General features: G+C 45.0%; 1 protein-coding gene across 1 annotated transcript in view; it reads right to left on the bottom strand.

The window, feature by feature from the left end:
• Positions 1–6,511, bottom strand: part of POLR1B (RNA polymerase I subunit B) — a 35,419-nt gene extending 28,908 nt beyond the window's left edge. Inside the window, exons 1-2 of the mRNA XM_053313428.1 lie at positions 5,883–6,511; positions 1,980–2,147 (exon numbers count right to left, since the gene is read on the bottom strand). Coding sequence (XP_053169403.1) covers positions 1,980–2,147; positions 5,883–6,059 — 345 coding nt within the window. The 5' untranslated portion in view covers positions 6,060–6,511. The remainder of the gene's footprint in view (positions 1–1,979; positions 2,148–5,882) is intronic.
• Positions 6,512–11,288: the final 4,777 nt, after the last annotated feature.

The raw sequence follows: 11,288 nt of genomic DNA on the forward strand, positions 1-11,288 counted from the left end.
CTTTATGCCTGTAGAGACAGTAAATGTAAAGATGAAGCTAAAATCTTATTGTCATCCAACTAAAATCTAAAATCTATTGTCGTCCACCTAAAATACAACTTAGTGTCATAAAATTAAAATATTATAAAGTAAATGCCTAGAGGCTAAGATGTTAGAGACTGCGAGCTTAAAACTAAAATTGATGAGAAGCTATAAAATAGCTAAGATTAGAATTGAGATTTGAGTAAAATATGACAAAATGAAAACCGTATAACAATGCAGGTATGAACTATGTTGGGCCTGATTAATTCTTGCTGGCAGTCAGATCCTGGAAAATGTTGTACGCTGCTGCACAGAACTTAGCAACGTTGTGTGTTATAAAAGGGCTGCAGTCAGAAAGTAGTAGGGAGACGGAGAACTGGCTTGTGCAGCCTGGCCAGCTTGTAAGTAGTGGGAGAATGAGAGTACTGTGTCTATAGAATTGGAAGTGTAGGAGGATGTTATTGGTGGAGGAATTTAAAGATCTGAAGAACTTCAGTTTAAGATGACACTATAAGGCTCTCCCCATTTCCCTCTAAGTCGTACAGAAGTTGAACGTTCATTCAAGTTGTGGCCTTCATTATCATACCATAACACCACTAAACATTTTCTATGGTTCCCTAGAAACCTAGACTATTCTCCATTTACAAATAATGCTCCATCCACTCATAATTTGCCTTGGTGTTTCATCTCCACATTACACTGCGCAAGGATGTATCTAGGAAGGAATTCCATAGGTGAAGTTTCCCCAATCAGTTGACTAGAGGCTGATAACCCATTAGCTAGAAATGCATAAAGGCAATCTCTAGGAATTGATTGGGGAAACGTCACATGCTGACTTAGCTATTCACCTTATCAGTCAGAGTGTATACATCTCCAAAATATCACACCAGGCTTCCAAGGCCCGCTCTCGTGAAGTAACAGGAGCTCTACAAACGATAACAGGGTATCGCCTGGATTCAAGACAATATACAAAATCCAACAAGAATCCAAAAGGTCCAATAAATAGTATAGTAACAATCCTGTATACATTTATAAATACATAAATTATGTATTTATCCTCTATAAATACACGCAGATGTATATGTATGTCTTGTCTCTCAGAGACGTACGTATGCGTATACCCAGCTGTTTGGAACTTTGGTACTGGAGGACTACAACACTCCATATGTATATGGTTAAATGAATCCAACACTGGGAGACTGAACTCTTATAATCTTAAAGCCACTAAGAAATACCAAGAGAGGGCCAAAACTTGTCCAGCTTCAATTTCAAGGTACATGGACTGCCTCTTTTATACCAAAGATATACTCCCAATTGTTTGGCCAATACTAGGATGTTTTCATATGAGGACTATTAATTACTGTATTCTCTTTGTCTTGTTGGGGAAGATTCTACTGTATCTCCATGACAGATAATTATGTTTTAAGAACAATGAATTAATTTTTGTAACACGAATAGATCTATATTTTAATTGATTTACATATGAGAGCAGCCATTTTTAATTACATAGAGGATTTGGACTGTTATAATTTTGGACTTTTTAAATTAAAATTTATGGAGGATCGTCACTACACTATTATTTGGACCTTTTGGATTCTTGTTGGATTTGGTAGAGTGGATTATACACTTCAGACTGCAGGTGGGGGATGCCATTTTCGAACGGTTTCTTGTGTAAAAACCTCCCTGAATTTTTTTTTTTAATAAATCAATAAAGTGACAAACGTTCTGGCCCAATTCACTCTATTGTGATAGTTTTCTATCTGCAAGGTGTTTTCTCTATAATTGAGCACTGAGAAATGTGATTCCACACCTGCAGTCTGAAGTGGTATCACCTCAGGCCTCTTCCATCTTGATCTGCTAGACAGGTAGACCAGGCCTACTCTCCAGGCTTTCTAAAGTGAACATAACTCTCAGAACACTCTGAAGCACTATTCCATTCCTTGGTGTGTGTTACTCACAGTCAGTTTTCCACGGTAGGTGCTTCGACGTCCCCTGCATTCTGCTGGGTAGACTTTCAACTCTTTACATATGCTCCCCTTCGGTACCATAGGGGGGTTGATGACAGCCCCCACAATGGCCAAAGTGATTTGGTCGTTCTTAAATAGAAACTCCAAAGGTGGAATGGCCTACAACGAAAGACAACAGTTTATACTCATTTGAAATGGAAAACATCAAAGAGATCCAGTGTATAGCTAGACTAACAAAATGTTTATCAGGATGGTGGGTTGAGAACTCTTGTTCCACAGCCCAGCATCAAACTCACTGCTGCTGGGGAGTGCCTCCCCATTCATCCTGCAGCAGTCAACTGAATGAGAGGCCACTGATAAAGGAGGGAAGAGCAGAGCCAGGCCAGAAAAAATAAGTATCAAACCTTGCCCCTCAGCATTCTGAGGAAGCATTCTGAACCATTAGCAGTTGGAGAAAAGTTTGTTTGCTTATTTATTTCGATTTCTATTCCACCCTTCCAAAAAAATGGCTCAGGGCAATTTACACAGAGAAATTATAAATAAATAAGATGGATCCCTGTCCCCAAAGGGCTCACAATCTAAAAGAAACATAAGACAGACACCAGCAACAGTCACTGGAAGTACTGTGCTGGGGGTAGATAGGGCCAATTACTCTCTCTCTGCTAAATAAAGAGAAACACCACGTTAAAAGGTGCCTCTGTGCCAAGTTAGCAGGGGTTTAGCAAATGTATGTACCACCCAAAATTCACGTATCTGGGCAGTTTACAGTAAAACACAGATTAAAAAGAACGTTAAAAACATTAAAACAATTTAAAATGATAGATTCTATAAGTCTAATTAAAAGCCTGAATGAATAAATGTGTCTTAACAGTCCTTTTAAAAACTGTCAGCGATGGGGAGGCTCTTATTACAGCAGGGAGGACATTCCAAAGTCTCAGGGTGGCAATGGAAAAGGCTCATCCCTGAGTAGCCACGAGATGAGCTGGTGGCATCTGCAGAGGGACCTTCCCAGATGATCTCAACAGGTGACAGGACTCAAAACAAGGATGTTCTCTTAAATACTTTTCTCATCCTGGTTGCCTGTCTTCTGTCAGAGACCTTAATGGAGGATAAAGGTATGTCTCAGAATGGAGCATACATCAATTCATTGTCTGCCCCATCTCTTAGCCAAAGATAGAAGCCTGGAACTTGACTTTTCTTTTTCAGACAGAGAAGGTCTTGAAACATTATGCTTTAGTAATTCCAGAACCAACTACATTATTTATATGCTTTATATGGGGCTGCACCTGAAGGCACTTTAAAGCTTCAGCCAGTGCAAAATACTGCTCCACTTCTTTTGATGGATGCATGACAGCCCACTGATCATTTTATTTCAACTGCACTGGCTTCCAATCACTTTTGGGTTCAATGTAAGATGCTAGGGCCTACCTTCAAAGCAACCTCTGTCCCACATAGCTCAGGGCACACCACTCCTAATACTGTTCGCTACACCAGCTTCAATTATCTTTTCAGGTACCACTTCAGGTTTCATCTTGTGTAGCAAGAATTTCACATGCTAGCAAAATAATGCTCAGGATCATCCAACGCAGATTAGAGCCCTACGTGCAATGGGAAATGCCGAATGTTCAAGCTGGTTTCAGAAAAGCCCGAGGAACAAGAGACATCATTGCTGATGCATGTTGGATAATTGAGAAAGCCAACAAATACCAAAATATGTGTTTTATTGACTACAGAAAAACCTTTGAATGCGTTGACCATGTCAAGTTGTGGAATATACTTAAGAAATGGGTGTCCCAGAACATATCATTGTTCTCATGAAAAACCTATACACAGGGCAGGAAGCCACAGTCCAGACAGAACATGGTGAAACAGACTGGTTCCAGATTGGCAAAGGAGTAAGACAAGACTGTCTACTTTCTCCTTATTTATTCAACTTTTATGCTGAACATATACTGAGAGAAGCTGGATTAGAAGAAGATGAGTGTGGTTTTTAAGTTGGAGGAAGAAACATCAATAAGCTGTGATATGCAGATGACACCACTCTGATAGCTGAGAATGCGGATGATCTGCAAGCTCTAGTAATGAAAGTCAATGAACACAGTAAAAAAGTGGGACTACGACCAAATGTAAAGATGACTAAACTAATAAAGGGTACAGCAACCAGCCTCCAAATTGATAATGAAGCCACTGAAGTGGTGGATAGCTTCTGCCTTTTAGGATCGACCATCAACAGTAAAGGATCCAGCAGTCAGGAAATATGCCACAGACTAGCACTTGGATGGATGCAATGAAGGTTAGGAAAGGATATTTAGATGCAGTGACATGTCTATACCTACAAAGATTAGAATTGTTCATACAGTGGTGTTTCCTGTGACACTCTATGGATGTGAAAACTGGACTTCGAAGAAGCAAGACAGAAAAAGTATTGATGCTTTTGAATTTTGGTGTTGGAGAAGACTTTTGAGGATATCATGGATGGCCAGGAAAACAAACAAATAGATCATACAACAAATCAATCCAGAATTTTCACTCGAGGCACAAATGACCAGGCTCAAACTATCATACTTTTTGGACACATGATGCGAAGACCCAGCTCCTTTGAGAAGTCCATAATGCTGGGAAAAGTTGAAGGAAAGGAAAGAAGAGGACAACCAGCAGCAAGGTGGATGGACTCGATTATGACAGCAATGGATGCACCACTGAGAGACCTTAAAGGCCAAGTTGAAGACAGATCATCCTGGAAAGAATCTATCTGTGTGGTTGCTAAGAATCAACACCGACTTGACAGCACTTAATCAATCAATCAACCAGCAAGAATAATCACAAAGGACCTTGTTTGAATCATCACAAACTGCCCCAAAGTTGTGAATACATTTGCTGAGGCCTCCATTTCCCCTTTATCAGCAGCAGTGGTACAGCGGGGAAGCTGTTTGCCTAAAGTGTAAGCGGCTGTTAGTTCAAATCCCTGCCAGTGTACCTCCCAGACTGTGCCTAGTAAATACATGTGCAGTCACCTATATTGAGCAGCAGCCCAGTAGGGAGGTGCTGAAAGTCATCATCTCATAATGCACAGGAGAAGGCACTGATAAACCCCTCCTGTATTCTACCAAGAAAATTACATGGAATGTGATCGCTAGGAGTCGACACTGAATTGATGGCACAATACCAACCAACCTACATTTCCCTTTACAGGCCACCTTGAGAAGGTGTAAAACCCATCTCTTTCCAGCTTTTGGTTCAGCCGACTTGGTTTGGTTGTTTTTCTGGTCTTGCTCTATTCACTTGCATGCCACTTCCTACAAGAAAGGGGCTTCGGCATAGGAATCGCATTAAACTTTTGTTTATTATTATTCAAAATATTTATACAGTCACTTTGCAACCAAAAAAAAGTTCTCAACACAATTTACATAGAGAAGGCATGAGAAAATGGTTTCCTCCAAAGCATAATCCAATACACACGCACAGACCTCCATCAGCAACCATCTCTGCAGCCTCATGTTACACCTCACACATGATGAGAGCAGTACAAAACAGTTTACATGGTAACTATCATTTTAAACATATTTCTTCTATTCTCTAACATCCAGCCTGATGAAGAGTTCTAATGAACTTGAAAACATACCTGCTGTTTTGGGATGTTTTTCTAGTGAAATAAGCATGGCTGCTTGCAGCTGTTATCTCCCATCACTGGCTATGCAAAAAATAAGCACAGTCACGCCCGGACATGCCCCCTACTCTTTTTAACATGAACTTAATTCAGCTTCCGCTTAGCAAAACCAAGACAAAACATGGGGTGCACAAAAAGAAACAAAATTTTCTATCTTTAGCAGAGTAACGCCTGCATGAGGAGGATGCATTGACGATTTCTCTCCAGGTTCGTTTCGCTTTCCTTACCTGCACGGCCCGGTGCAGTCCTTCGTCCACGGCATAGTTGAAGGACTCGATGTGCGCCCGTGTCAGCTCTTGCAGGGCCGCCCTCTGCTGCTCTCTGGGCAGCCAGTAGTCCGGCGCCGTCAAGTGCTTAAGGCTGGGACCATCCGGCAAACTCTGCCACCGGCACGCGGCATCCATGCTGCTTCCCCTTGCTGTTCAGCGTGCAATACCGCCTTAACCGGAAACAGCGCTCTCTCGCGCGCCCCAGTGCTTGCTGGGACTTGTAGTCCAATAGGCACAGGATTGGAGAAGAGAGTCTGTGTTAGATCTCCCAGAAAGCAGTGCTCACGTCCTTCTCTGTCTCTAGCTTCCGGTCTTATGCAAACAGAGGTTTCACTCTAGGGCTGTCACAGAAACATAGAGCAGCAAACATGACTATCTTTATTTTATTTAAGAATTTTATACCCGCCCCTCCAGGACAATCCTGCTTGGGGCGGCTTGCAAAATTGACAAAGCAAACCTCTATAATAAAAGGCTTGAGCGTGATCCGTGTCTTTCTTCGGCCCGTGTCTTTCTCAGAACGGCCGAGAAAGATACGGCCGCAGGGACACGGGGCGGCCATGTTGGCAAGATCGGCGGGCTTAGAAGAAACTACGGGGAGGGAGACGCTGGGATCGGGGAGGGCAGAGGCGGCGGCGGGTCCAGCCCGGCCGAAGCTGGACGGGAGGAGGCGGCGGCTCGGCCAGAGAACAAGGTACGGCCGAGCGGCCGCGAGACTGGGCCCGCTGGCGGCGGGGGAACTGAGCCCGCTGGCGGCGGTGGTCGCTGCAGGGCGACTTGGGTCAATGGCGGCGGAGGCGGGGAGAGGGCTGGGCCTGGCCCACTGGCGGCGGCCACACTCGGCCCCGCCAGAGACGGAGGGAACGGGAGGTGGGGGGGGGGCGGGGGGAAACACGCTAGCGCCCGTTATTTTAACGGGCTAAAAAACGCTAGTCAGATAATAAAGAGATAAAATTAACACCGCCTAGAACTTTCGGCAGTGGGCAGTAAAGAAATGTGCTAAATAAAAAATAAATTTTATTTATATATAAAATTTTATTTTATTTATATTAAATGAACACTACTAAGAACAGGAACCCGTCAAAACTAAATTTAAAAGTTGCAAGCGGAAAAGTTTAAAAGCCACCAGATATAAGTTGCGGACGCATTTAAAACGCCTCTCTAAAAAGACGGGTCTTCTCTTCAGCTGCTCTTTAAAAGCCTTCAGGGAGCGAGCATAGCGAAGTTCTGGGAGGGAAGAGAAACATAACCAATAGAAGTTTCTCGGGGCTAATGGCGGCCTTCAACTTTCACCGTCAATTTGGACTATACATGCCTCTAGCCTTTTCCTATTTCTAAGCCCAGCTCTCCCAACCTAAACTGCTTTCTCTCCTGCGATTAAACTGGTGTTCTTGTGCGTCCCCTACGGTTGGGCGAGGGTAGTTCCATAACGTGAGCGGGGTGTGCTGCACCAGTCGTTCCTTGTCCTCTGTTTTTCCTTCCCTGAGGCAAAAAAGGGGCCGTTTCTCCCTCCGTTTGTTTCTATATGAAATTATTTGGGGCCAGACACAATAGCCATCTCAGCAGTTGACCCTGGAAAAGTGGAAGGCATGCAGAAGATGCCAAGACTTGTGGATGATGAGAAGTTCTGCAAAGGACTACCTGATCACTGTGAGCCACTCCGGCAGCTGACACACATAGAGATGGAGTGGGAATGGTCAGAAGAATGTCATCAGCAGGCATTTGGAAAGATGAAGGATTCAATAGTCAAAGGCCCTGACCTGTACTGAAGTCCTGAATGAATGATTTATTCCAGTCATTGACTCATCACAGAAACAATACAAAACACAATGAAAATAATACAGTAATACAAAACACCGATAACTCAAATCAGCTCAGACCTGATTTTACATGTGGCCACACAAAATTTGGCGAAATACAATGTTGTAAATCCACAGCAATGTATATTCATCATCCATTCTAACCAGGATGTTTGATAAGAGGCGTGAGATAAGAGAACATAAGAACAGCCCTGCTGGATCAGGCCCAAGGCCCATCTAGTCCAGCATCCTGTTTCGCACAGTGGCCCACCAGATGCCGCTGGAAGCCACAGGCAGGAGTTGAGGGCATGTCCTCTCTCCTGCTGTTGCTCCCCTGCAACTGGTACTCAGAGGCATCCTGCCTTTGAGGCTGGAGGTGGCCCACAGCCCGCCGACTAGCAGCCGTTGAGAGACCTCTCCATGAAGAGGAGAAACACGAATATCTCTCTAAAATGAGCAGTATAGAAAAACATGAGTCCAGGGACGGAGCCACCATTGGGCGAACATAAGAACAGCCCTGCTGGATCAGGCCCAAGGCCCATTTGGTCCAGCATCCTGTTTCACACAATGGCCCACCAGATGCCGTTAAAAGCCAACAAGCAAGAGTTGAGGGCACACCCTTTCTCCTGCTGTTACTCCCCTGCAACTGGTACAGAGGCATCTTGCCTCTGAGGCTGGAGGTGGCCTATAGCCCTCTGACTAGTAGCCCTTGACAAACTGCCATGAAATTATCCAAACCCCTTTTAAAGCCATCCAGGTTGTGGGCTGTCACCACATCTTGTGGCAGAGAATTCCACAAGTTGATTATGTGTTGTGTGAAAAAGTACCTCCATTTGCTGGTCCTAAATTTCCTGGCAATCAGTTTCATGGGATGACCCCTGGTTCTAGTGTTACGTGAGAGGGAGAAGAATTTCTCTCTATCCATTTTCTCTACACCATGCATGGTTTTATAGAAGGCTAAATACATACATCCAAACCTTGGCCTCCATGGGTGTGTGTGTGTGAGAGAGAGAGAGAGAGTGTGTGTGTGTGAGAGAGAGAGAGAGAATAGAACATGCAAAAAATTTTATTGGACCTCTTCCACTTGTTTAAAGGTATGCAGAGCACAAATAGCAGCACCAGACATCAATTGTGAGAGCACTTTAGCCTCATAAACCTTAATTGCTGCAGGTACACAGTGGCCACCTCTGTGGAAGAAGAACTTTAAGATAGCAGAGGCACTCTTCTGAGCATTAGTTGCAACTTGCAACATGCTCACAGTGGTCCCTCCAAGAGCTGCTTTCACTGAAAACCACTCCCAGGTATTTATAAGTCCTTATGTAAGGTTGCCAACTGTCCCAAAATGTGCAAGACGTTCCGACTTTCAGCGGGGAAATGCACGTCCTGTTTGGGACACCATTTTCCCTGCTTTTTGACAATTAATAATGGGGGGCGGGGGGAACCTTCTAAAGTTGCTGCTGAGTGGCAGTGGAGTGGGACAGCGGGGAGTGCAGCTCTGCCACCTCCCAAACTATGAAGGGAATGGCTCTCTGGAGCAGGTGGTGGCGCACTGGCAAGTGAGAAAGCCCAGACAGAGCACTCACTGCGACGGCTGCCAGCCACTCACTGCGTCTGACTGTGACTGTGTGTATAAACTGTCAAAGGACGAAGGGGAGGAGCCGGGCAGGCAGGCGAAAAGCTCCCTTCCTTGGCTCTGCCTGCCTCCAAATGAGGCACACGCCTGAAATCGAGCCCTCTGCCTCATTGGGAGGCAGGCAGAGCCAAGGAAGAGAGCTTTTTGCCCGCCTTCCCTCCTGGCTCCGCCCCTTCCTCCTCCTATGGTTTATACACACAGTCACAGTCAGACACAGTGAGTGTCCAGTGGCTGTGAGTGCTCTGTCCAGGCTTTCTTCAGGCACCAGAGAGCCATTCTCTTCATAGTTTGGGAGGCGGGAGAGCTGCTCTCGCTGCCATCCTGCTCTGCCACCACTCAGCGGCAGCTTTAAACATTGAAAAAGCCCCGCCCCTAGGTGGCCACGAGCCCCTCCCGCCTGAGTCCCTGTCCCGATTTCTGCCAATGTAGTGTTGGCAACCCTATCCTTACTTGATAGTGAAGTACTGTATTTACCTGAATCTATTTTTCCCAAGTTTTTTAATATTAGAAATTGGGACATCATCTTCAATTCAGAGTCCTCTTTCTTTTGAGTAAATGCAGGTATAACCTGTATTTAACTTTTAAGGGGGTTGCCTTAAATTCAGAATCATCTTCTATTCTGGTAAACACGGTACTACTGTCCAGGTGAACAGTAGTGTTGCCTTGTGACGGAGTCACACTAGAAGCTGCCCTGTTACAAATCAGTGACCAATTGTATTTGCCAGTAGAGCACTTTTGGAAACTGAAAGAGGTTATGCAGAGATTGAAAAAGCACTGTTGGCTGCACTGTTTAGAATGAAGCGATTCCATCAGCTCACATTTGGGCACACAGTGCATGTCCAATCAGATCACAAGCCACTGGAAACCATTCTGTAGAAGCCATTGCTGAGTCCCCCAAAGAAGCTTCAGAGAATGCTAATAAGACTACAGAACTATGGTATGCATATAGAGTTGCCATGTCCCCCAAAATTCTGGGTTTCACCAAGATTTTAAGCATCTCACCCAGCTTGCTTAGCCCACCCAGAATCTCCCAGATTTCAGCTCTCATTAAAAAACAAAAAACAAACAAACAAACAAAAAAATTAAGCTCTAGCCCTTGTAGAAGCAGAGTTATGGAGCAAAACATGCAATCACTATTCTGCTCAGAAATTATTTTCCAGCCAATTTACATAATATGCAAAATAGGCACCCAGATTTGGAAAACCAGAATATGGCAACCCTATGTGCATATCCAGTGCCATCCGGCAGGGCTGGATTATCCATTGGACACAATAGGCCCAGTGCCTAGAGCCTATAAAGCTCCCAAGGGCCTACAAAAAAAAAAGTTAGTCCCCAAAAAACTCTCAGATGACCAAAAAATGAGGAAAGGAAACTACTGAATCAAACTTAAAACTTTGCTTTACTTGAATAAGATTAACAGCATAATGAAATAGTATAGTGTAGAGCATTGGATGTAGAGCTGCCAGGAAAGTCAGCAGGCAGATGCCCCACTGCTGACGAGAGGCTCTGTGTGTAGTTAGGACAGTGGTTCCCAACTTGGGTCCTCCAGATGTTGCTGAACTACAACTCCCAGCATCCCCAGCCACAATAAATTGTATCTGGGGGTGATGGGTAGGGGTGTGTCCGAACCGGTCCGGCGGCCATTCTAAAGAATGGCCGAACTGCCGGACCAGTTCGGCCCTGGCTGGTCCGGGTCCGGGTGGGGGGTATTGCTTTAAGGGCGGGGAGGTCTTACTTACCCCTCCCGCCTCTTTGTCCCCTCCAGCGCCCATATTCAACAGAATAACGGGGCGCTGGAAACCAGCCGCCCCCCCGCCCCCCGCCCCCGGCAGATTTGGCCAAAAACTAAAGGTACAAATGCCGCTGCCGCCGCCCGCCAGCCCTCCCTACCTCCCAGCTGCCCGCCCGCCCGAGTCCTCACCCGATCTCTTTGAA

This window comes from Hemicordylus capensis, chromosome 1, assembly GCF_027244095.1.
Source record: "Hemicordylus capensis ecotype Gifberg chromosome 1, rHemCap1.1.pri, whole genome shotgun sequence".
NCBI lineage: Eukaryota > Metazoa > Chordata > Lepidosauria > Squamata > Cordylidae > Hemicordylus > Hemicordylus capensis.